This window comes from Peromyscus maniculatus, chromosome 1, assembly GCF_049852395.1.
Source record: "Peromyscus maniculatus bairdii isolate BWxNUB_F1_BW_parent chromosome 1, HU_Pman_BW_mat_3.1, whole genome shotgun sequence".
Taxonomy (NCBI): Eukaryota; Metazoa; Chordata; class Mammalia; order Rodentia; family Cricetidae; genus Peromyscus; species Peromyscus maniculatus.
In genome coordinates this window covers 58,041,249-58,067,993 of record NC_134852.1, presented here as the reverse complement: position 1 = coordinate 58,067,993, position 26,745 = coordinate 58,041,249, and the positions used below count along the sequence as shown (strand labels likewise).

General features: G+C 42.0%; 1 protein-coding gene across 10 annotated transcripts in view; it reads left to right on the top strand.

Annotated features, from left to right (window-relative positions):
• Window positions 1-26,745, top strand: part of Gas2 (growth arrest specific 2) — a 143,207-nt gene that overhangs the window by 82,013 nt on the left and 34,449 nt on the right. For 9 of the 10 annotated variants that reach the window (XM_076543205.1, XM_042276857.2, XM_076543212.1 and 6 more), the window contains 2 exons: window positions 6,168-6,309; window positions 13,202-13,309. In XM_076543205.1, coding sequence (XP_076399320.1) covers window positions 6,168-6,309; window positions 13,202-13,309 — 250 coding nt within the window. Of the gene's footprint in view, window positions 1-6,167; window positions 6,310-13,201; window positions 13,310-14,132; window positions 14,354-26,745 lie in introns of those variants that run through there. The other variant, XM_042276872.2, reaches the window with a different exon arrangement.

Genomic DNA, 26,745 nt, shown 5'->3' with positions numbered 1-26,745 from the left:
AGCTGTCATTGATACCATTTAAGTAAATCTATTTCCTTTCATATCTTTTTTGACGGAGCATGGAATGCAATCCTCTATGCCTTTAAAGCTTATGCATTTATTTTTACTTATGTTTGTATTCTGTGCCTGCTTGTCTGTACATGCACTATGTGCATGTAGGTGTTGAGATCACGTGAGCCAGTAAAATAGAGTAAGAGACAGCAATGGGTGAGGTTAAATAGAGAATTTATGTAGAAAATTAGGAGAAAGAAAACACCGACTTTTTACATTGTAAAACTGTAGGCCATTAACAAACACTGCCAGTGAACATATCCTTTTTTTTAATAGTTAGAAATAATCTCGAGGTCTTTAAATCACTATAGCCAATAAATTTTTAGTGAATTATGCAATATATAAGATTTTTTACTTTATCTCAGTAATTACAGTGAAAAGGATTGATTCAAAATTTTTAATTAAAATTAATATTACTATATGTTTCCCAACAAGGAAAAAATGAACTATTTGAAGCTAGGGAACTATTCCCTAGCTCCAAACCACTTCCAGATAACTGTCTAAAGGCTTTGGGGGACACTCAAGGTTCTACCTTCCAGACACAGTCCAAGCTTGCATCCATTGGCCAGTCAGAATGCCACACCCCTTGGGTTCTGCTGCATCCTTGAATTGGGTGGGAGAGGGCACAGGACAGAGGTACTGCTGCGTGCAGAGATAGGCCTCCTCCACCAGCTTTGGACCTACTGCCCAAGCCGGAGGAGTGGACTAGAGACAACCTTCGCCCCTAGAAGCAACAGACACTAAGAAAAGGCATAATCAACCCACAGCTACCTCAGAGATACTCAACTAGAAGGAACTCAGAGAGTCCAGAATTTTTATTAAGAAAACACTGTGTGATATAATTATGTGGACAAATATGAGAAAAAATGCCAGCTTCTACCTTGTGCTGAAACAGTCCAAATGGATTTGTTGGATGTCAAGTTTTGAGAACTGAGAGTAACCACAGGAAGACTGCCTCCACACAGCAGCTGGGGCTGTTGCATCCCTCATCTAGCTGATAGTTATTTTCCTGCTTTAAAATTTTTATTCCATAACTATTTTTTATGACATGACTACATTAATTCAGAAAGAACATTTCTAGTCATGGTTACCACACCATAGGTGAAGCTTGGCTACCAGCTTTAGACCTGACATCAATTACCTTCGACACAGGCATGTAAAATTAATACAGATCTTGGTTAACAAAGAGAATAATTTTTCTCAATTTCAATGTACAATGTCATATGAATAGTTTCCCCTTTGATACAATTAATTAGTTAATTAATTCATTAGTCAGTCAATCAGTTTGTTTTAAAACTGGGTCCCCAGTAGGCCAGGCTGGCCTCCCACTCTTTCTATAGTGGAGAGTGACCCTGGTGTCCCACCTTACTTTCCCAGCTCTAGGGTCCCAGGCATGTACCCCCACATGAGGAGCACAGGGTGCTGGAGACCCACCCCAGGGCTTTGGCATGTTGCACAAATACTATGTGCTGAGCTGCATCTAAAGTTCAGCACAGATAGTTAAGGCAGTGGTTATTCTGTATTGCTCTGTACGTTTTATGACCATGCTTGTTAAGATCAAGGCTGAATTAATTCCAGAAAGTACACCATCGGAGTCAATATCTCATGGCAGAGTTGACATTAAGCTTGCCTCAGCATTGCGATATTGTAGATTGTGTTTCTGTCTCCTTCAGGTGAGTGGGTCTTGTGAAGCAGTATATGCTTTTCAGTACAAAAGAAAATGGGGTAATGCACTCCTCTTGCTGTTACCTTAAACAATTGAAGGGATGCCAGTCAGATAACTGGTATTCAGGTAAAATGCCTTTTTGTTTCCTTCTGAACACATCTGAGCTATTTGTTTGGTTTACTGGAGGCTCCTGAAGTAGGACAGCATGAAGGAGAGATGCTCCCCAACCCCATCTAGTCCCATTTCACGTAGAAACTCTGCCTCTGGTTTAGATCTAGATTTAAATGCTTGAAGTCACTCCCGCCTCCCGTGTCCACTGCTGGAGATCACACAGTTGAGCGCATTTGAGCAGCTTCAGCCCACACTCAGAAACCACACTCATCTTCTCCTATAAGGATGCCCTTGATCTTACCAAAATTCCTCAAGTCCCTTGAGTTTTCTGCTGTTTGCACTGAAAGGGGATGCCTTCTTACATTCCACTCTACATGGTACCTGCAGATCTCACATGTATGCTCCTAAGAGCACCAACATCACTTAATAAATGCTTCTGGGCGTGTTCCTGAGCCACTGCTCTGTTCTTCCGCCTGGAGACACTCAGTAGAACTCCTTCAAGAACCGGAGCCAATCTGGGCTCTGGGGTGGTGACCGTACTTTTGTTCTCATTGCAAAAGTTTTTAGTTTTTAACTATACAGAGCTGTCATTGTTGGATGGTCAAATTTCTCTGCTAATATTTCAGAAAAATATACATTTCTGAATGCAAGAAACATGACATTGACCAAACCAACTCAACAAAATCAAAAGATTCTTTTAGCCAGTATTTTAGTGTTAATTCTACAAAGTGAAGAAATAAACAACTGTGATTTCAGCATCTTTTCAGACTGCAGGATTGGAGTTGTCTTCATCGTGAAAATGACAGCTTCTGAGATGGTAGTGTGGTGGCAAGGGTGGGTGTCAGCCGCACACCACATCATCTCATGACTGTGGGTTATGGTGCTCCCTTGATCCAGAACAACTTTATAACTATTCAAAGGAAATATTTGAGAACATTTTCTTTAATCTTATTTTCAGCCATGGTCTAATGAAATGTTACTTAAAAGAAAAGTGATCGTGTGTTAAGATCACTACTTGACTCACTTGGAGGACCTGCAAGGACTGCTGGGAGTTTATGTGTCCTTTCCCATGGCTCGGGCATTTTCCACATATAAATCTAAGTTTACATTGCCTTAAAATAGGGAAAATGGGGCAAAATTATCTGGCAAGAATCTGTAAACCATCTGTTACATGCCTTAGAAAGAGGGAGTTTCATTAGTCTGTAAAATTTGTCCCCTGACCCTACTACAATGGAACACAGATGTCTTTTGTTGGAAAGTACAGTCTACTAAATAGTTTGAATATATTTTCTAGGGCAGGAATGAATTTGGTAGTGCATTAATTTCAGTTAGCTTAATCCCAAACACCATATCCTGAGCCAGAAAAATGAAAGACCCATTCCTATATTCTCCCCATATAGTCACCAATCCCAAGACTCCCTAACTTGCTACTTTTTAATGAAATGAAAGTAAGTATCTAGCCTCCCAGTATTTATACTATATCTGTATTTCTGGGCTCTGCAGGAATCAGGACTTAGCTTTAGTGAATTCAGCTTTCTTAATGACTCCAGTTGGATCCCTATTGGGGTTGATAAAAGGAAACCCCCTTACCCCCAAAGTTCTAACACCCTGTTCTTGGAAAGAAGGGGAAACATTAATTTGTGAAAACCTTATAGAAAGAATGGACATGTGAAGAGGTATAGAAGTTATCACTGATACTAAACCAAGGTATCCTTTTGAAGAACAGAACAATGCATCAGATGACTAAGTTGGCTTGCAGGTACAAGTCTCCACCCTTGGAGGTGGGTCATGATTTACAGCCTGCTGACCCCTCCCGACTGACAGGAAGCCAGTGAATCATATTCCAGCGTCCATTCCAGTACTGGCTGACTCTACCCTGAGCAGCTTGAAGAATTTAAATGCCATTGTGAGCAGCAATTCCAGGCTCAGTGCTGCTCTCTGTGTCAATGGCACAGCTAGTTTCCAGCTTTCCCAGGTAAAGAAGGATCTCCAAGGAAACATTTTCCATGCATGAGTCTCTTACCAGTTTTATTCAAAGCCGACCTGTTTGTTTTGTGTTGGACATGAGTTGAGCCTGTTGCCGCTCTAATAGCATATTTGCTATTGTTTTATTTTTTAAGAAAAAGTGTATACATCTTATTCTTAGGAGGCACCCACCTTCAGTTGAAAATGAAATCTTTTCCCATCTATTTAACTTACCTTTTCAAATACGATGTTTCCACTTATAATTGATACCGAGTTTGCTGTGATCACAGTGTCTTGGATTCCTCCAGACTTACAACCAGGTTTATATTATTCTCTTGAGAACATTCAACACAAGCAAGATTTATACCTTGATGGAGCTAAGAATCCACAGACATCTAGAGCAGTTAAGAGTGTGGCCTTCCCAAGTCCCTCTGGCCTGTCAGTAGCAAAGCTGAGGTTGTTGGGAATCAGGTGTGGTGTTCTCTACCACAATAGAGTCTATAGGGTACCAAGTGTCTTGTAACAATTCATTGATTGGTTTATAAGTACAAAAGGTTAGAAATATGAAATGTAGTGACTATACTTTATAGCAACTGTTTTCTCACTAAGTAGTAACAAAACTTGCTTAATAGATTAGAGGCTGTTGTGACATGGTAAGCTGTTTGTACTGAATTCTTACATAAGCCTTGCCGCTCTCAAAAGGCATGTGATACACAGAACCCTTCTCACTATCCAAATTCTGAGAAAAATAAAAAATAAAAAAGAGGGGCAGATGAAATATCAAGTGTTTCCTTTATGACTGAAAAGGCCCAAGTTACCAGGCCTACTGAGTGCCTATGACTGGACTCTAGAATCAGGCCATCAGCAAGGACAAAGAAGTTTGGGGCTTGTGTCCTTTTTCCTAGAGGTGTAAACCAAGTCAAGCCTGATCAACAAAGCTATGTCCTTTCCTCTCAAAGGGGATAGTGGGTAATGAGCAAAGAGGCCAGGAACTGAACCAGTTGGACCCCCCTCTGTCAGAACAAAGCATCACCAGGAGGAAAACTGCCTCTCTAGAAATTTGCACTGCACTTGTGTGCCATGGCATCTGTTAAAGTAACAGAGCACAGCAGGAGGACACACACAAGGTTTCCATTGGCTGCTGAATTGACACAGCGCTCAGCCAAAGCAGTGAGCACATGTCAGCATTTCCTCTCTGCTCATAGACTATTTGAACAGGATCTCATCTACAACCTACTGTTTGGTTTCTCTTGTTTAGTCTAGAGATAGGGTCTCTCCAACTAGTCTAGACTGGCCACAAACTTAACGTCTTCGTGCTTCTGTCTCCCAAGGGCTGGGATCACAGGTGTGTGCTGTCACACTTGGTTCACAACAACCTTTTAATCACCAAGTGGTGTTTCCTCTCCTTTATAATAAACAATCATCTGATCAGAAAATGTAGACAAACTGACAACAGAAGCCTGTATTTGAGACTCTGTCCTGTCTCCGTCTTCTGCAGACATTCATCTTTCTGTTAATAAGTGTATGCCTAGATTTTTTTCTAAATGCCTCATAGTTGTCAAGTTCTAGAATTATCTTTGTGGTGTCCCCTACTAAGCACAGTTGATATGGACCTATAAAATTCAGTACATCTTTAAGTTTTAGTTAAGGAAAACCTGATTGTAGGAGATACAATGATGACATCCACTATCACGTTCTCTCTTGCCCATCCATCCCTCCTCCTCTGTCTCCAAGTCTCCTGAGCATGTATAGTTTACAGACCTTTTATATGTTGTTGTTCTGAATTATTCTTGTGTCCTCTCCCTATAATAATGTTTGTGCTTTCCTTGTGCTATTCCGCAGGGCTTAGCTTGTCCATTGTGCAACACATGCATCGCTCTTGGTATATAAGGACTGAACAGCTCATAATGAATCTCTTCTGTGTAGAATCAGTTACTTCTTTTTCTAATTAGGGTTCTGATGTTTTAATTTTGATATCAACCCTCTGTTTTAATAAAACCTCTGTTAATGATAAAGATATCATTAACAAACATATTTTAAATAAGGCTTTAATTATAGCACTAATATCATCAATTCTGTTACAGAAAAAGTTCAAGATAAATTCCCTGTGGATGTTCAGGTTGCTGAGACAGAAATATACTAAATTGAGTATGTTTGCATCATGTACCTCCATGCATATGCACTTATACACAGCAGTTACATGTTTTTTTTACCCTGCTCCAAGAATGCTAATTCACAAATGCTAATCCCATTTCAAGGTCAGAGAGTTCATGCCATTGTAAAAGGCAATAGTTTATGGTACTCACAATCCCAGATATTGTACCATTATTATATTGTTGCAATGTGTGTGTGATAAGTGTCATGTTCTTGAAAGGTATGGTGTGGAGCCTCCTGGTCTGATAAAGCTGGAAAAAGAAATTGAACAAGAAGAGACACTTTCTGCCCCGTCTCCTTCGCCTTCTCCTTCGTCCAAGTCTTCAGGAAAGAAGAGCACTGGGAACCTACTGGATGACGCAGTGAGTGGAGTTTACAAGTCTTACAGCAGGTTTTTTCCAACTACAAAACCTACCTGCCTTTTCAGATCTTTCTGACCTTGCTGCATTTCAGTTCCTTTAAATTCACTTTAACTCCGACAAGCAAATCTGTGCTCCTACAGCTCATCCTGAAACTCAAAGCCGAAACAGTGGTTTAAAATAAAGTGCCACTTAATTCCATTGAACAGTAGCTGAAACCCTAGGAAATGAGTCAACTCCTTGACAATGGTTTTTGAAAACACCTAAACCTGTTGTTATTCGTTCCCAATTCCTCCTTTCATGGAGATAAACTTGAAGCCCAGAACCTTGAGGATTGTTGAGGAAGGGGACACAGCCTCTGACAGAAAGATGACTGCACTTTATTGATTGCCTCGTGCTGGCCAGAGTTGACCATCTCTTCCTGAGAGCTCTTAATTCTGAGAGGAAGGTTGCTTGCAGAGGGGTGGAAATGGGAAGTTTCCTGATGCTCAGAGGAGAGGAGATAAGGATCCATCGGTGTTTATCTAATCTGCAGTCCTCTAGGCACAGGCTTTTAGTGTTTAGGACATAGCCATGACAGCCTTATTGTAAGGATAAGCAGTTCCTAGGGATATTAAACAATCCTTGCTCATGAGAGTGATGTATTGGACAGTTACTCCCATGTGCTATCATGTTCATATCTTAAATGCATGAAGACATTAATAAACAAGAGGAACCATGAGTTGTCTTGATGTTACTTATGCAAAGTTTACATTTATGGATTGTAATTGCCTGCAAACTTATAGGACACAAGAGTGTGAGAGGCATAAGACTGAAGTATGTCTTGCCCGAGCGAGCAAAGTCCTCAGAAGACTACCAGCGATCTTGATGCCAGCTGTTGATAGGATACCAGCTGCCAGGACTGCAGGCCTCCCTCTCTAGGGTCTGAACTGAGAAAGAGTGGGAGGGTGGCTGATGAACACTTTCAGATGCAGGAAAAGACATGCACCCGTCTTTTGCTTGTCTCCACATGGCAGATTTAAAAAAGGAGAACCTTAACAACTGCCCAAGCAGCTGTGAGTCCCCACAAAGGCAGCAAACTTCTGCTTGGCCCACCAAGGTGTCTCATACAGTACATTTTTTTATCTGATTTCTTTTTGGTAGCTGCTCAGTCCACTCAGAATGTACAAATAGCCAGGGAGCTTTCCTACCACAGGAAGGTGTTTTGGAACCCTTTTAGGATCAGTCACATGCCTTGCTTCTCATAAAGCTTCATTTTCAAATTTTGTTCAGTAATTGGATGATATTGTATAATATTAAAGGCATGCTGTTTATATGTTGAGAGTAATTTTTCCGTAGTGCATTATGCTTTTTCTTTAGACTTAGTGTGAGTTCAGTCTTCTTACAAATGTGTCCCTGGGCTGCCATACCCATTCTGACTCCTTCCCCTCTCCACTGTGACATCTACTAACGTTCTCCCCTCCCTATACTCTGGTGCCAGGCCTGAAGAGTGTCTGGCTAGTGTTATCTTTACTTCCTAATTCCTCAGCCCAGCCCGGGGGACTTCTCAGCTCTCACTATGAGGTCCGTGCCTGTTTTACCACTAGATTCTTGAAATTCCTCTCTGCCAGTACCCCTGCAGCCAACATGCTGTGACAGAATGTAAGTGTGGTTCGGTTAGAATTATTGTAGGCACCTCTAGGATCCACCTGAAGCCCTGCCCAACTGACGCCTCACATGTCTCCTTGTTATGTGTTTTCCAACTCTTTGGTCCTTTGAACCATTTCATTCATGTTAAAGGAGCAGTTGTTAGTTCTTCAACGTATTGCTTGAGACTTTTCTTTGAAATGCATATTTTAATATGTAGCTTGGGTTACCTTCCATTGTGTGCATGTGTACTTGTGGCGTGTTTGTATGTGCACGTGTGTGTTCATGCTTGCAGAGGCTAGAGGCCTAACTACTTTTTGTTAGCTCTTTACCTTCTTTTTGTAAATTATTATACAGGACCTCTCACTAAAGCTGGAGCTCACTGTTTCAGGCCAACCAGCTGGCCAGAGAGCTGTAAGGATCTTCCTGTCTCCATTCCCACCCAGTTTCAGACATGTGCTGGCTTTTTTTGACATGTCTGTTGAGAATCCAAATCCAGGTTTTCATGGCAAGTGTTTTACCCACAGAGCCATTTCCTCAGCCCACACGTGAAGCTTTTTCTTGGCATTTCTCACCAATGTTGCAGCTTAATTATTGCTGTCTAAAGTGTTTGTAAGTATGCAATGGGGCAGTTGTCAATGAGGCCTAAATATCCATTCCTCTCAAGATGCAGTCTAATTTTCACAATCAAGTATGGTGCTTTATTGGTCTACATCTCCCCAGCTCCCTGGTATAGATACTCAGTGAGAAGTCTCCTCTCTGTCCTCTGTATTCGATCATGTCTTCTAACATGGGCCCTAAGTGCTCTTCTTCCTGTTGTCGATGAAACAGGTGCTGCCATTTGAGATCATGTGTCAGAACCAGGGCCAAGGAGCAACAATGCTCCCATTTCTTCACCAGCTTGTCTCATGGCTAGCCAGTCTTCATCTTGGGAAGGGGAGAAGTAGGAAGAGAAACCCCCCCCAAGGTATAGAATAACTCTGAGAGGGATTAGAGGCTATTTCACTAATATACCACCAACTCAGAACAAAAGAACAGTGGTCTAGAGACCTAAGACTGCAGGCCCCTCAACCTGTGCCTCTAAGGACTGTTCTTCCAGGTCAAAGCTACGTGGGCACTTCAGAGGAATCTTGAGAATATAACTATCTGTTTAATGAAGGAATGTGCATTGGAGGACACATTAAATGTGCTAAGTGGACACATCTGCCTCTTACCAGTGAGAACTCTTGTGCCCCATAAATCTGAAGACTAGCATTTCTCAAGGAATGTTTGAAGAAATACTACCACTACAATACCCTGTGGGGAAAGATTAGGTTAGTGTAAGAAATTCAAAGTAGTGCTGTCTCTACCTGGCATTCAGAGAGTTTGCCAACATCACACAGACTGTGCTGAGCTCCCTTAAAAGATCTAGTTGACCTGGACTTTCTCAAATATACTAGAACATGAACCTTTTTGTGATAGTTTCTTACATTCTTCAGTCTTGTAAACTACATTGAATTCTTTGCATTGTGTTTAAGTGATGGTTTCTCACTGAAGTATTTTATCTCAAAGACAGTGAGACAGAAGGAAAAGTAATTTGAATCTCATTAATGGCTTAAATCAGACCCCTTTTGTCTAAGGTAAAAAGGAAATAGTTACCATTACAACCATTTCACCATACACCACGCACATGTAGCCATTTGGAACTGAACTTGATGTAACTCAATAAAAGTAGCCAGGAAAGGAATTTAAAAGTTTCTGTGTGTAATTAGCACTGGGTTGTTTCGTACAAAGTTATCGTCCGCTACCCCCTCCCCCCAAACAGAAGAACGATGAGGGTACGGAAGAGTAAAGGAAAGAAGCCGAGGAAACAGGAACAGAGGAGACAGAAGGAAAGGGGAGCCTGCCGGGAGGATCACGTTCCAGCGGAGGACTTCAGAAAGAGCCGGACTGAAAGCACCTTTGTTTGCTCACATGCTCTAGTCTGAGTCTTAGGGGAACTGCAGGGGAATAGGCGACCTTTTCTGTGGACAATACCACCCCCCTTCCTTAATCAAGATCGCACAGAGGAAACACAGTGGTGTCCATTCGGATCGCTTTATTCCCTATGTCCTGATGCAGAGATCCAGCTGTGATAGGCGCGGTGGCGGGGGCGGCCTGAGTGCACCTCTTTACCTTCCCTTGTCTTAAGCCCGCTCTGCTCTCACGGGGAGTTGAATGCAGTTCTAAGAAATGGCTCTTACTGTCTGCCTTCTCTTCATCAACTTCCTCGGGCTGGGGATGAAAGATAGTGGAATTCTGAGTCACCAGGCCCCTCTTGAAATCACATTTCAGCCCCAAACTGGCTGGGTTCCGAGCCAAGAACAGAGCACCTGGCAGGGAGTTACCTCCTGGTAATGTAAGAAGCAGGGCTGTCATCGTTCACCATTAACTTAACAATGTGTTTCCAATGCCCCTGGTCTGGCCTTTTCCCTTCTATTTTTTCCTCTGCCCCTGACATAAATGAAATAAGAAAAATAAGGCCTCGCTTTCCAAACAAACAAATAAGTCTATTTTTTAGTGAGGAAGGCATGAAGAAAGGGCAGGCCACTTGAGAAAATGTTCCTGGTGCTAATTTGACACTAATAGGGTCTGTATTTTTTCTGAGGATCCTGCAAGATGGAGGAGATGTTGCCCACACAGACTCGGGATTGCCCTTTGTCAGTAGAGAATTTGCCCAGTAAGTTTTGGTGCCTTAGGCTGTAAGTTTTGTTGCTCTCTAGTCTCCTAGGTGACAAAGATCTCATCCCTGTCTCCTAGCTCCTTTATGTTATCCTCACTCTTTTTTTCAAAGCCCCTATGGTAGGATGCTATATGTCTATGGACATTTTACAAACATCTGTAGGAAGAGATATGCACAGAAAACACTAAAAATAGTGCATAGGTGCATTCCAGACCCCTGACCTCATGGCTAGTTCAGAATGCGAGTCTGCTCTGTAAGGGATTGCTACACTATTTCTCATCATTTAGGTCACTTGCTTTAACATTACCATAACAAGATGGCAAAAGCTCAGATTTCAAATCCGTGGCCTGATTACTAACTGGATGATAGATGTTCCCTCACTCTACAGAGAAAGTCATCTTTAAGGCTGTCTGGATCTAGGCTTCCTCTGCTCCAATGATTTCCCTGTGTCTCCTGTGAAGATCCATTCCATTGTTAGTATGATTATTTTATGTATGTGTCCGGTGTCCATCTGTTGAACTCTTTTCTATTCCATTAGGGTGTTAGGCTTTATGTTTGGGTTCAAGATGAAATAAAATATTATCTTAGCCTTTGGGGAACTAAACCCATCAAGGAGATTCCTAGGTTAACCACTATTGATTCACTAGGCTTCTGTCACAGTAACGACTCAGAATCTTAGGCTTGTGTTGTTGGAAAAATTTAGGATGGAAGAAGAGACTGATGGGCGTGTGTGTCCTGAGTTAGTTCTTTCACTTTCAAGACAGTGTTATTTTGTTTGTGTCATTGAGGCACAGTTTGCTTGTTCTTAGGATAATTTTTTCCTTGCATTCCTCTACCATTCGTGGTTTTTACTCTGGTGTGTTTTGCTTTCATACTTCTGGAATCTTCCATACTCTAACAAAACCATTGCATAATTCTTTTGTAACAAAAATTAAGGGAGTTCATAAATTACTTTCCTTGTAGTTTTTGCTTGGTAAAAGAGTGATTGAATTCCAGTCATTATATCATTAAAAATAATGTTTGAGGTCTTAAGTGATGGCCTGGGGTTGAGAATGCTTACTCTTGATGCATGAAGACCCTCATAAAAGGAAGACCTGGTTACACTGTCCCATAACCTCAGTGCTATGGGGGTGGAGACAGGAGGCTCTCTGGAGAGAATGCCGGTCACAAGCTCCACTAGCTTCCCTAGTTCAGTGACAGACTCAGTCCCAAGGGAATTAGGCAGAGAGAAACGAAAGAGATCACCTGGTGTCCTCCTACACACACACACACACACACCAAACATATGTGTGCATACACCATACATTGACATACTTATAAACAGAGTCAATGAATAAGTAAATGAACAATGGCTGGATTTCTTGATGACCACTGTATGTATCCTAAATTTCTTATCTGTTGAATTAATTTTATCTTTATATGGTAGCTACTAACAGCTGATTATAGTTCAAGGAAATTATGGTTGAAGTATTTGACATTGAACATATGATATATTTGGGTTACTCTGGATTGTCTGAAAAATACTTTCTCATTTAAAAACATTCTAGAAGTTGCATGGATTATGAAACAAGTGAATTTTCTAGCAATATTCTTAAGATTTGCAGTGTTCATGCATGTTCATGAGAACTCCAAAAGAATATTAATCAAAGTCGTGTTTTAATTACTCATTTTAAATGTCAGCTAATGCAATAGTTGATACCCAAGATGGGGTGAAATGCAGATGATTTTGAGTGATCCAGTAGTAAAATTTCAGGGGAAAATCTTAGAGTTTCAAACAAAAAAAGAGAAGAGTTTCCAAAAAAAAATTGTTTTTCATTTATTTCAAACCTAAATAGATTAGTGGAATGGGGTTGTATTGAAGAAACATTCTGTGTCACATGAATTTGCCCCAGCTTTCAGTGTGGTTAGCCTAGGCACACTTTATTTTACCATTCAGTGCCTTTGTTGTGTGGACCCCACACACATGTCATGACAGCTAATCTTATCTGATGCCCTCCCTCCTCATCAGGGTCATCGTCAGCCATATGCTCAGAATCTCAGAAGATGCTTCCAGACCCTGGTATTCACACTTCCCCCAGGACCCTGTCTTAGTTAGGGTTTTATTGCTGTGAAGAGACGCCATGACCACCACAACTCTTATAAAGGAAAACATTTAATTGAGGCGGCTTACAGTTTCAGAGGTTCAGTCCATTATCATCATGACGGGACATGGTGGTATGAAGGCAGACGTGGTGTTAGAGGAGGAGCTGAGAGTTCTACGTCTTGATCTGCAGTTAGCAGAAAGACTGCCACACTAGCTTGAGCCTAGGAGACCTCAAAGCCCACCCCCACAGTGACGCACTTCCTCCAACAAAGCCACACCTCCTAATTGTATCCCTCCGTATGTACCGAGCATTCAACCACAAGTCTATGGGGTCTACTCCTGTTCAAACCACCATAGTCCCTGTGCTCACATCGTTTCTGATAAAGAACAAGTCTACATGATGAGCAGTTCAGCCATGTTTGAAATCTTGGAGAGGAATCACATGTGATTTTACTGGGGGCAATGAATGTGCTACTCTATTTCAGGTAAAACGAATCTCTGAAGACCCTCCCTGCAAGTGCCCAACTAAGTTCTGTGTGGAGCGGCTCTCTCAAGGTCGATATCGAGTGGGAGAGAAGATCCTCTTCATCAGGGTAAAGTCCACTTTCTCTTTCTCATCTTGTCCTACATGAGCATTTTCTGAACCTGAGTCAGAGAAAATGTCAAGGAATGTAACTGGCCAGGAATGCCCTCTGGTGTCATTGTGGCTGCAGGGTGTGGACCTGTGCAGAGCAGTAGATATGATAATATGCTACCAAAGGCTGGGTGAACAGAGCATGTCTTTATACATACAGAGGTATCAGCTCCCATGGAAAAAGTTAGCCATTTATGTTTCCTGTATTCATTTCATTTCAGTAGAATGGAATGAAAATGTGCCCTTCCAGGACTTCCATATATCATAGTGTGGAAATAGATTATCGCCCTATTGGTTCTGGGCAGCTTGACAAATTAGTTCAGCAAGGGTTTTCCACAAGTCTGGATTAAGGACGGATGTGATGAGATTGAAAAGCTCTGTCTGGGAACTGGAGATGGAGTGCAGATGGGAGGAGTCTTGCCTTGCATTGTGGGGTCCTGGGTTTGATCCCCAAAACTGCACAAAAATCACCTCATTACAGTATTCTGCTTAACAGTGACTAACACTTCCCACCTGGGTTAGAAGAGAGAGAATGGCCTCAACTTAAATCGCCAGTGTCCTTGGGGGCTGACAGGGCTCTGGAAGGTTGAGTTTAAAGCTTTTCACTCAGAATCTGCTTTGCTAAGTCAAGAGAGTTTTGTGTCTCAAAACAAGTTTGTGATGTTTGCTAAGGGCGAAAAATCTTCTTTAAAAAACTGAAAATATAACTACATATATCTACTCCTAGAAAGCTTTGGTTCAGAAAAGGACTTTTTCTGTGTCCTTTTGTGTTCTTCCTAAAGAAAGCACGCTTTATTCGCTTCTCCTTTGAACCTGGTGAAAGCATCCTGTTGGTTGCCTCCTCGTAGACAGAAGCATCTTAACGTATGTATCAGGTGAGATCGTGGAACACCAGACACCATCTGAGATGACCCATAGGAGACTTTTCAGTGTGAAATTTTATTCATTTTAACTTGCAACTGAAATGTATTAATACAGCAGGCCTCTTTAAGAATCTGCAACATGAATAAACAAATCTTTATCTTAATTTTATCTTAAACTATGTCAATCATTTCAGATTTTTTTACTTATATTCAGATTAATGTTTACTTGATAAAAACAAATCCAGGTAATAATGGCTTTTCTGCTTGGGAATGTCAGCCTTGTGACATAAATAGACCAGTGTTAGAGGTGATCACCCTGGGTCCAGGGCCTCAGCTGGAGAGGCAGGCGTCCAGGTCACTATTGTTGCCTTGCTCTTTCTTGCAAGGAAAACATGCATTTTTAAAGCTCCGTTGCCTGCTTTCCCATCACCACATTAAACAACAATGCTTTAGAGTCTCTATGGATGCATTAACATTTTACCAGGCTGATTGCTCAGTTGAGAATCAGCCTCCATTAGAATATGAGACCCCAGAGCCTACAGTCAAAACAAAGGGCCTTATTAAACAGCCTTCCCTTTTTGTGATAGAAATGTTAATAACTTGGACACTGTTTCCTCAGATGTCACCTAGGATCTACAGGCAAAAGAATCCAGTGTGCATACTTAATTGTGTCCGTCTGATCTTCATGTGTGTTCAGTTGTCAGACTTTGGTTTCCATGTTTACAAACTGCGTAACATTTTATAGCAGCTATCGGGTGAGCTAGTGTCTGACGGTCATTTCTTTTTTCAGGAAACGTTTCCTTCCTGCTAATTTTATTCTATCATTTATAGAAAAATCCAGACTTTTATCATGAGTGATAGTGTTTACACTTAGTATCGCTCACACTCAGGCAAGCCTGTAAAACTGTGACCCACAGAACTGTCTCTCACTGACTGATAGCAAGGTATAGCAACAGGCTGTTAGGACATGCTTTCAGCAGTTTGTTTTGTTTTGTTTTGTTTATCTATCTATCTATCTATCTATCTATCTATCTATCTATCTATCTATCATCTATCTATCTATCTATCTATCTATCTATCATCTATCTATCTGTCTATCTGTCTGTTTTGTTTTTTCGAGACAGAGTTTCTCTGTGTAGCTTTGGAGCCTGTCCTGGAACTCACTCTGTAGCCCAGGCTGGCCTTGAACTCACAGAGATCTGCCTGCCTCTGCCTCCTGAGTGCTGGGATTAAAGGCATGCACTACCACTGCCCGCTTTCAGCAGTTTTTAGTGACACTTAGCCATGAATCTCGTACTTTCACATAGTTTTACTCTTTTATAACACTTTTCATGTGAAAATTGATTTTCTTTTTTCAAATGGTATAGTTTTAAGGAAACTTTGTATCACTGCTTAAACTGGAAACTAAATTTTTTTTTTCTTTTTGGTTTTTCGAGACAGGGTTTCTCTGTGTAGCTTTGCGCCTTTCCTGGAACTAGCTTGGTAGCCCAGGCTGGCCTCGAACTCACAAAGATCCGCCTGGCTCTGCCTCCCGAGTGCTGGGATTAAAGGCGTGCGCCACCAATGCCAGCAAAACTAAATCTTTTCACGAAGTTAAATGCCATGACCATATACTCACAGATATTTTTAGTATTTTTATTCTTGAGAATTCATATTTTCACCGTATCCACTTTACTCTCCTTTCAACTCCTCCCTGCACCCCCTTCCGGTTTCATGTCTCGTTTTTTTAACAACCCACTGGGCCACATTAGTGTTGCCTGTACACACACACACACACACACACACACACACACACACACACACACACACGTGTGGGGCCATCAGCGGAACGTGGTCAACCTGGCTAGAGCCACTTACCTGAAAACAACTCATTCCTTCCCTGAGTGTCCATCGGCTTCCAGTGGCTGCTCCGCTCCGCTCCCTCAGCCATGCTGAACTGCTGGCTGGACGGATTGTGTGCATGCAGCCACAGCTGTCGGGAGCTCCCGAGTGCAGTGGCCACTGTGTCCAACAGACACCATTTCACAGCATCCCTCTCCGTCCTCCCGTCTCTCTACCCCCTGATGCTTCCTGAGTCTGAGGGTCAGGGGTCGTGATCTAGAGACCCACTATGGCTAAGAACTTCACACAGGCTAATTCTCTGTGCTGTGACCAGTTGTCCCTGCAATGACTGCCATCTACTGCACAGAACAGCTTTCAAAGACAGAATATTTGTCCTATGAGTCTGTGTCCACCATGATAGAGTGCTCTTGGAATCTGAGACAACTTCTGCTTGTCCTTAGAGACTTCCTAACTGAAGTCTGAGGCACCCCACACTGTATATTTCTCTATTTTCTCACTGTGTTGGATGAGGAGATGTTCTGTAGCCCGTTGATAAACATGTGCTTTGACTAATGCTTTAGATTTGTGTCTGGCTGGGCCTCACATGGTGGATTGTCATTGCGCTCTGATTGTGTGAGGAAGTGGCAGTCATTACTCGGAAATCAGTGGTGTTGATCTTATGGCTGTAGAAGGTGGTATTTTAACTGTGGTTCTGAACACTTGATTAAAGGGCACGTGTTTATAGTGGAAACCTCAGACACAGGAGCCAGGTGACCATTTCCAGTAGCTCAGTTGCATTTTTTGTATGAACATATTTTAAACTTTTAAACTTCGCCTGAAGCTGTCTAATACAACTTCTTTGATACATTTATGAATATTATTGTATAAAATATACAGACAGTGAAACATGCTATCTCAGGCTTCATCCTCCATTATTCACCCATCTTGAGAGCAGCTTTGTTTTCCTAAGGAGATAATGAACCTGCTGAATTCAAAGAACAATGCAGAGTCATGTAAGGCCGGTGAAATCATCAGACTTCAAGGTATCTGAGTGATCAAAGCACAGGTTCAGAAAGAATCAGCAAGTCCTACACGGGATAATTATACCCAGTGCAGTAACTCTTCCCTCATACCATTTTGTGGTTGGATATATGCATGAGCATGTTTTCTCTTTGTACATTGAAAGAAAAACAATAATGTTATAGTAGATTTTAAAAAAAAAAATAGGTAAGAATGTGTGTGGCATTCAGAGAAAGATCCGGGAAGGTGCCTTATACAGTGTCTCTGCTAAGTATATGTATTATCTGTGAACTTCTAGAACACAGCATAACTAATGCACGTTTCAGTAGATGCCACTGGATGCTTATGTAGACATCTTTGTTCATATGTGCAAGTGTCTAGAGCAGTGGGTCTCAACCTTCCTAACATTTCAACCCTTTAATACAATTCCTCATGGTGTGGTGACCCCCCCCCAACCATAAATTTATTTCATTACTACATCATAACTGTAATTTTGCTATGGTTTTGAATCATAACGTAAATATTTTTAGAGATACAGGATTGCCAAAGGGGTCATGACCCACAGGTTGAGACCCTCTGGTCTAGAGGCTTGACTTAGTCTCTCCCCAGATATAAATATAATGAAACCCTTAGTACAGAGAACAAACTCTGTAATCTTTTTATTCTGGTGTTAATCTAAATCTTAGTAATCATCTCTCAAATGAAAAAAGAAATTGTCTCTAGCTGATGAACAACAATTTCTCAAAGCCAGATTTTCCCTTGTATTTTTCATGAACAGAATTTTGGGGTTGTTTTGGGGATTTGGACTGGGGAGTTCGTTCACCAAGTAAAGCACTTGCCACACAAGCATGGGGACCTAGGTCCATCAGAATCCAGGTAAAATTGCAGCTGGTAGCCTGTGCCTATAACCTCAGCAGGTGGAGACAGGGCAGGTAGCCTGCTTACCAGCAGCAGAATGCCAAGGAGAACCTGTGTTTATGAAGTAGAAAACAAGGACAGGCCCCTGGGGTCATTCGGGGACCTCTGGATGTGCACGGTGGTATGTGCACTTGTGGTCACACACTGGAACCTATGTGCCCATGCACACAGGCATATATGCACAAAGTACTTTTTTCCAACATAATATTTTTATTGATTATTTGGATATTTCACATCATGCACCCTGTTCACACTCACTTCCCATTCCTCTCAGGCCTGCCCCCTCCCCCCGCCCCCGTGACTCCCTGACCCCTGAAAAACACGAAGAAAAAAAGATGAACACAAGTCCAATTTATGTTTACCCACATGCTCACTGGAGCATGGTCAGACTCCCAGCAGCCAGCCCCTTAAAGAGAACTGAACCCTTCTCCACCCACACCCCTGCCAGAAGCCCTCAATTGAGTTTTTGGTGCTTTGTTTTTTCATTAAAAGCAGCTTTGCATCTATTCTGAAGGTAGAACCTTACTGTCATCCAAGGTAAATCTCATTGATTTTGGGATTTAGATGCTCATGACAAAAAAAAAAATCTCTAACAATTTCTACAGTGACAGAGATACTTAGTCAGCCAGACAATGCTTCACTGAAATGCGAGCCAAAGGTTCCTGGCTGCTGCCTGGATTCCTGCATGGCCCTTCTCCCTTCCATCACCTCTGTCTAATGGGGCCTCCCACATTGAAAACTCATCTGTAGCACAATGTATAAGCCAGGGGGAGGATTTCAGGACCCCCATGGGATAGCCAGTGTGCAGTCTTACTGTGACCTGGAATGTGTCCCTAGGGGAGACATACCAATGTCTGGGAACCCTGTACAATGCAGACTCTTGGACCTTCTCAGAGAGAAACAGGAACTCTAAGGTTAGGGTCAAACAACTCGTGTTTCCACAAGTCTGTGAGTGGTAAACGTATGTCTTGGAGCTCAAAAACCATGAATCTTTAGAGAGAAAGAGTTCCTTATAGGAAGAAGTTCACTGAAGTGCTACACAATCAGAAACACACACACACACACACACACACACACACACACACACACACACACACACACACACACATCTCCTTACAAAAGAACATTAACCTTGAGATACAGAAAATTATCATTTCTTTTCTTTGAACGTTTATTTTCATTTTATGTGGTTGGGTGTTTTGCCTGGGTGTTTGTCTGTGCACCGTGTTTGTGCAGTACCCATGGAAACCAGAAGAGGGCATCAGATTCCTTGAAATTAAAGTTACTGATGGTTGTAAGCCACCTTAAAGGTGCTGAGAATTGAGCCTGGGTCCTCTGGAAGAGCAACCAGTGATCTTAATTGCTGAACTATCTCTCCAGCTTCCAGAAAAGGACAATTTTAAAGACATTTATGTCTTTTTGGTGGGGGTGGTTAACATACATGGTAAAGTCAAAGTAAGCTTTTCAGTTATGCAAAACGGTTTATGTAGAAATGACATATGAGCAAAGTGAGAATAGAATGGTAAAAATTGAAAGCACTTTTTAGTTACTGAGAATATAGAATTATGAATGTGAAATTTTTTTCTTCTTTCTGATGAAGATGATTAAAATATGACCCAAGAGAAGTCAGCAAACTGGTACAATTATAAATTTAAAAATAATTAAAGATCCTTTGAAAGCTATCATTTAATTAGCTGACTGTTGGTTTAAGTGGATCTTTCTCTGAGCTTTCGTCTCCTGGAGGAAGATAAGAGACTGCATTGCAATTCTGTTACTGTTATTTAGCCAGGAAGGAGTATGCAGTTTGTTTAAAACTTCTTACATGTTTTGTCCGGTATGGCTGTTCACTTTCTCATTACCGATGCCTGGCAAAAGACAGCCTATTGGAAGGATTAATTCTGGTTTAGAGTTTAAGAGTATGAGGCCCACTGTGGCAGGGGTGGCAGGGGATGTGACCTCCGACTGAGGAGATGGCATTGCCCACACTCAGGCTGGGTCTTACCTCTGGGAATGCCCTCACAGACATGCCCAGGTGTGTGTCTCCTAGGTGATTCCAAATCTATTCCTGTTGACAGCAAATGTAAATCCTGGAGAAAGCTCTTATCTGATTATGTTTGATGTACCCTCTCTATTTTGAAATCTTACTTTGTTGATGATTATCCCTAGGAAACTTTCAAATATTAGTTCCCTCTCTGACTACTGTGTTTTGTCTCTGCAGATCCCAGCAGTGAGCTATATCCAGAATCCCTTTGATCATTAATGTTTAGTAACTTGGTGTCCCATCCCTATAAAACTTAGCAACATGGAAATAGATCACGATACAGATTAGTATGAAGAATCTCTGCTGGTGTATGAAATGGTTGCAAACTGCACAGCTAAGCCAGTAGAACTCCCATGGGGTGAAATCTCCACACCTAACAACATTCCTGTAGCGCTGTGTGCGAACAGGGTATCATATGCTTTGAGATAACACCGCATAAACATGAGAGTTTTCAAAGTTGACCAGAATGCATTCCCATATCTAACATAGTAAACTTGGGCTGTTCAAAGTAGATTCTAAACAACAGCCACTCTGAAAACTGATCAAGACATCTGTAGAGATGGACAGTAAAGAGTTTAGCCAGCCTGTTAAATGACTCTAAATATTGATAGCTGACTCTGTTCGCCTTTTCTGAACACTTAGCATATCTCACCGCAGTTCCTCACCACAGCGGGATAAATTTTGTTTGTTACCATTCCCATTTTAAAGTCCAGGAAGCTAAGACACAGGACTTGAGTGACTTCTGACGTCACACAACCTGACAAGGGTGGCGCATGCCTGCAGACCCAGTGCTGGTGAGACTGAGGCAGGAGGACTGAGTTAAAGGGCCAGCCTGAGATACACAGTGAAACTAAAGTGCCTGGGCACAAAAGGAAACTGTGTCTCAGTTGTTTCAGACCTTCCTAAATTGCTGATTAGTGTTGGTGAAACTGGGGTCCAAGCCCTAGCAGCTCACCTTTTGTACCAACCCTTTACCAGTAAGTGACGCTGCTTTCTTTACCCACTGCTCCTTGAGGCACTCAGTGTGTGTTCTTTAATGTTCTAGAGAGAAAGTCCTCAGTAGCATTTCCCAAGTATAGTCAACCTTAGAATTGCTCCCCATCCCGTGTTTTTCCCAGAGTGTCATCTTGGGTGACAAGTTAAATGAAAACACATTTTAGGAAAGACATTATGAGCTGAAACAAAATTTTTAAATTATTTAAAACTCAGAATTGTATTGACATGCAAGTTGTCTAGAACTTGCTTACCACAGTTTTAAAATACATGTTTCTCAGGGCCCTTACTGTAAGTACTGAGTCTGTGCTCAGTTTGGTCTGGAAGTGATTCCCAAGGAACCGAGCAGAGAAACTGTGTAGGAAAGACAACTGAAGTTTAATTAGTGCCATTTGTGCTAGGAATTTCCCAAGTACTTCACATACTGTGTCTAAGAGATTCACCTCTTTCATGTAGCCGGGAAATTGTTTTAATCTTGTCTGTAGGTAAAAGAGTGTTTACTATTTCAAGTAAGTGTTCTGTATACAAAGTTCAAGTCCAGACTTCTGGGAGAGCACACTCCACTCCAAGCCTTCTGGAGAGAAGGGCTGTCAAATGCTAGTCGTCTATAAAGTGGCTAAGGTGGTGCACACCTGTAATTCCAGCACCTGGGAGGGAGGTGGAGGCAAAAGGATCAGAAGGTGGTAGGGGGGTTATCCTCAGACTTGCTATTTAGCTGAGAAAATGTGAGACTTTATTTCAAATTAGATTAACCTTTTTAAAATGATCTGTCCAGTTTTCCGACACATTTACAATTCGGCTATAATAAATCACCCTCTGCCATTTTCCCTTGAAGTCCTCAGTATACAGGGTTTCAGCTGCACGGCCAACAGGGCTCACTCCGTCTAAAGCAACTCATCCATCACCGGCCTGCCTTAGTCACCGTTACTACAACCAGAGACGCTAACCAAATGGCACTGCTCAAAATTGTCTCTTTCTGCTGTCAAAATGGAAGAGAGCTTTGTGCAGTTAAGATATGCCGTTATCTGCTTGAGTCCCTTAACAGAACTCAATGAAAATTCTCTGATTGCCTGAATCATCTTGTTGAGTCTCCCATGGTAATTTCGGAAAACTTTAAAGTCCAAGAGTTTTCTTTGGAGACATCTTCATAACGTATGTCTGCATGTTGGTACAACTTAATGCTCTTCCATCCTGAAGAGTCTCATCGTTCCAGGTTTTTATTTCTCATCTTAAGAAATACACAGGAACCCTAAGAAAGAGACAATGAATAGTGTAGCTGGCAGTCAGGAGAGAGGTTTGTAGAGAGGCACCTTCTGCAAACTGTCTTTGAATTGACTCATCTTAGATCAATAGAAAGGTCACACATGCTCTTATTGACTCTGTGAGAATTTTTTCTTTGCCCTAAAATTTCTTCAGAATATTAAGTCTGTGTGGTGAAAATCAACTCACTATGGCTGGATAAGCCAGAGAGGTGCCTAGATCCGTTGCCATAGTAACCGCCCCTGGCAGTGTCTTCTGGGACTCTGAGGGAAGGTCCAATGAGAGAGTCCTATTACCTGCTGCTGTTTTGACACATATCGATTTACTGGGAGTAACAAATAACCAGACTCAAATTGCAGACCTCCTGGTGATTAAAAAATGGACTGTTGTGTAGATGTAACCAACCGTCTTATTAAATAAGAATACAAATACAAATAAAATACCACCATACTGTTGTGCAAAAACACGGAGTAGTGACTAGTAGGGAGCGAGATTAAAGCCTCCGTTTGTCTTACCGCGAGCATCGCAGGAGCAGCCATTACCCAGGGCCGGGAAACCCGCGTTTGTATCCCTCCATCCAACCTGCAAAGTTGTGAGAGTGGCGATTATGTTTTCAGAACGAGAGGGCAGGTTATGCTTGTTTTTAGGCCTCGTTTCTGTCTGTAAAATCCCAGAACATGGCCACAGTGTTCAGATGGGCGGGAATGACAGTGAGCATTTATGAACACCTCCCTTTCTAGTTCATTTGTCCCCATGCAGCATTGGTTTAGTTAGGCAAAGGAACCCCAAATATTTATAATGCATGCAGGAAACCCAGCATTTCAATTCCCTTCTTTTAGATAATGTGTTTGCTCCTTTAAAGAATTTTAACTCGTCATTTACCCATGTTCACTGGGGCTAACAACAGGGTGTAGATGGCACTCTGGTAAAAATGTCTCTTGAGCACTTAACAAACAATAATACATCCTGTTAGCCTTTTCTTTCTGAGGAAGTAATGTATGGTAGAGAAATGCAAAATAATTACTTAAGGAGGTGCCCCAACTGAAAGAACTCAGCTGACATTTTGGCATTATTGGGGGGGAGTGTATTTTTGAGATTGAAAACCTTCAAATATGGAAAATTCAAACCAGTTTTTTTTCCAGGATTATAGCCCGATACTATATACATTTTAGATCACCTTTAAAATGAGAGAAATGAAGTTTAATATTTATTGCTAGGCTGGAAAGAATAGCTAATAAGTCTAAACAGGTCTCTGGATCCTTAATGCATAGCATTTTTCTCTTCCCATTGACTTGAAATGTAAATCTAATGGGAACTGAGTAAGTTAGAGCTGAAACTAAAGATCTGTCACTTTGGGATAGCTAACAAAGTGGTCTTAACTGCTGAGCCATCTCTCCAGCCCCAGGACTGTTTAATCTTTAGGAAATCCTGGAAAATCTAGTTATTTCACTGAGGAAATGCAATGCTTATGCTCTGTACTCCCAATTTCTGTCATACTTTAGCCTCCCTGCCATGAAGAAGCTTATGAGAATGTGTTTATACGTTACGTGTGTGGGTATATATACCTACATTTGCATGTATTAAAAGTACTTTAGTTGACAATTTAGTCTAATAATTTGACATTTTAATCAGTTTTCAAGACATTTGTGTGAAAAATGTTTCCTCTCTCTCTCTCTCTCTCTCTCTCTCTCTCTCTCTCTCTCTCTCTCACACACACACACACACACACACACACACACTTGGCATCCAGTGACCATTATCTGTGTATTAGTTAATTGTGTAAACACTTTTCTTGGTCCATACCCCACTGTTGCCCTCATTTTAAAAACACAGACGTTACTTCCTAGAGGGCTGGTTACTTGTGAGGATCACACAAGTACTAAGTGTGGAAGCCCTTGTCTAACCCTGGACTTTAGCTCAGAGTCCACAGTTCTCAGATCTGTCACAGCAAGGTTATCCTTAGGTCACCATGTACCGTTTTATATATTTCCACTCAACCCCTTGCCTCCTGTTAGCAACTAGTCCTTATTTAGATCTAGCATTTTCATTTTCCTTTACCTGTGTGATCTGTCAAATCACAGAATGTCATAGCCAGTACTCCTTAAAGACTCTATTAAAAGAACCCAAAAGAGTAATAAAAAACAAAGCATCCCAAAGGAGTGAATTTTACACGTCCCACAAAGCTAAATAATTTTTGTTTCAATGTGTTTATTGTGATTGGAAAGTCCTCAAAACCGAACATACATCCTCTGAATGAAAAAAAATTAGGAATAGTCTCAATTTATTATAGCTGTATGTTTGCATTTATAATTGACTATGGCTTCATAAGGGTTAAATGCCTTTAATCTATTTTTGTACAGAGTGATTCTCTAAGGTAGAGAGGAAATGCTGCCTTTTACACCTCTCTATACTAGAGTAAAGAGCTGGTGTAAACTCATTACTGAGTACAAACTCAGCCTTTAGCACAACAGCTTATGCTTCTGTAGCACACGCCTGAAAGGGGAATTAAAAAATTGTGGTACATCTCCCTGTAGTAGTTATGGCATCCCTCTACAGTGTAGCATCCCTCCACAGTGTAGCATCCCTCCACAGTGTAGCATCCATCTACAGTGTAACATCCCTCCACAGTGTAGCATCCCTCTACAGTGTAGCATCCCTCCACAGTGCAGCATCCCTCTACAGTGTAGCATCCCTCCACAGTGTAGCATCCATCTACAGTGTAACATCCCTCTACAGTGTAGCATCCACAGTGTAGCATCCCTCCACAGTGCAGCATCCCTCCACAGTGTAGCATCCCTCCACAGTGTAGCATCCCTCCACAGTGTAGCATCCCTCTACAGTGTAACATCCCTCCACAGTGCAGCATCCATCTACAGGGTAACATCCCTCCACAGTGTAGCATCCCTCCACAGTGCAGCATCCCTCCACAGTGTAGCATCTCTCCACAGTGTAGCATCCATCTACAGGGTAACATCCCTCCACAGTGCAGCATCCATCTACAGTGTAGCATCCCTCTACAGTGTAGCATCCCTCCACAGTGCAGCATCCCTCCACAGTGTAGCATCCCTCCACAGTGTAGCATCCCTCCACAGTGTAGCATCCCTCCACAGTGTAGCATCCCTCCACAGTGTAGCATCCCTCTACAGTGCAGCATCACTCTACAGTGTAGCATCCCTCCACAGTGTAGCATCCCTCCACAGTGTAGCATCCATCTACAGTGTAACATCCATCTGCAGTGTAACATCCCTCCACAGTGTAACATCCCTCCACAGTGTAGCATCCCTCCACAGTGTAGCATCCCTCCACAGTGTAGCATCCCTCCACAGTGTAGCATCCCTCCACAGTGTAGCATCCCTCTACAGTGTAACATCCCTCCACAGTGTAGCATCCCTTCACAGTGCAGCATCCCTCCACAGTGTAGCATCCCTCCACAGTGCAGCATCCATCTACAGGGTAACATCCCTCCACAGTGCAGCATCCCTCCATAGTGCAGCATCCATCTACAGTGTAGCATCCCTCCACAGTGTAGCATCCCTCCATAGTGTAGCATCCCTCCACAGTGTAACATCCCTCCACAGTGCAGCATCCATTTACAGTGTAGCATCCCTCCACAGTGTAGCATCCATCTACAGGGTAGCATCCCTCCACAGTGCAGCATCCCTCCACAGCGCAGCATCCATCTACAGTGTAGCATCCCTCCACAGTGTAGCATCCATCTACAGAGTAACATCCCTCCACAGTGCAGCATCCCTCCACAGCACAGCATCCATCTACAGTGTAACATCCCTCCACAGTGTAGCATCCCTCCACAGTGTAGCATCTTTCCAGAGGTTTGCTCACTGTGATATGACTTATACATCTTACTTCAGTAATTTCAAATATTATTTTATTATAATAAAATAATAAAAAATTATCTCATTTTGATAGGACTTATCAAAGACATTGGCTTACACATGATCTCATTTTAGTACTGTTACCACTCTTTTAGAAAAGCCAATGTGAACCTTGATTTACATATCCCACTGGCAGCTAACAGAGGTTTAGTGACCTTGCTGAGGTAATCCAGCCAGAAGCAGTAAACCCAGTTTAAATCATGTATAAAATTTTGATATCTGAGCCGGGCGGTGGTGGCGCACGCCTTTAATCCCAGCACTTGGGAGGCAGAGCCAGGCGGATCTCTGTGAGTTCGAGGCCAGCCTGGGCTACCAAGTGAGCTCCAGGAAAGGCGCAAAGCTACACAGAGAAACCCTGTCTCGAAAAACCAAAAAAAAAAAAAAATTGATATCTGAATTTCATATATTTTAATCTACATAATAAATTTTCTCTTTGACATTTTCCTTAAGATGAAAACACTTAGTTGGACATGGTGCCACATGCCTTTAATCCTTGGCGGCAGAGGGATTTGGATCTCTGTGAGTTCGAGGCCAGCCTGGTTTACAAATAGAGTTCCAGGACTGCCAGAGCTGTTACACAGAGAAA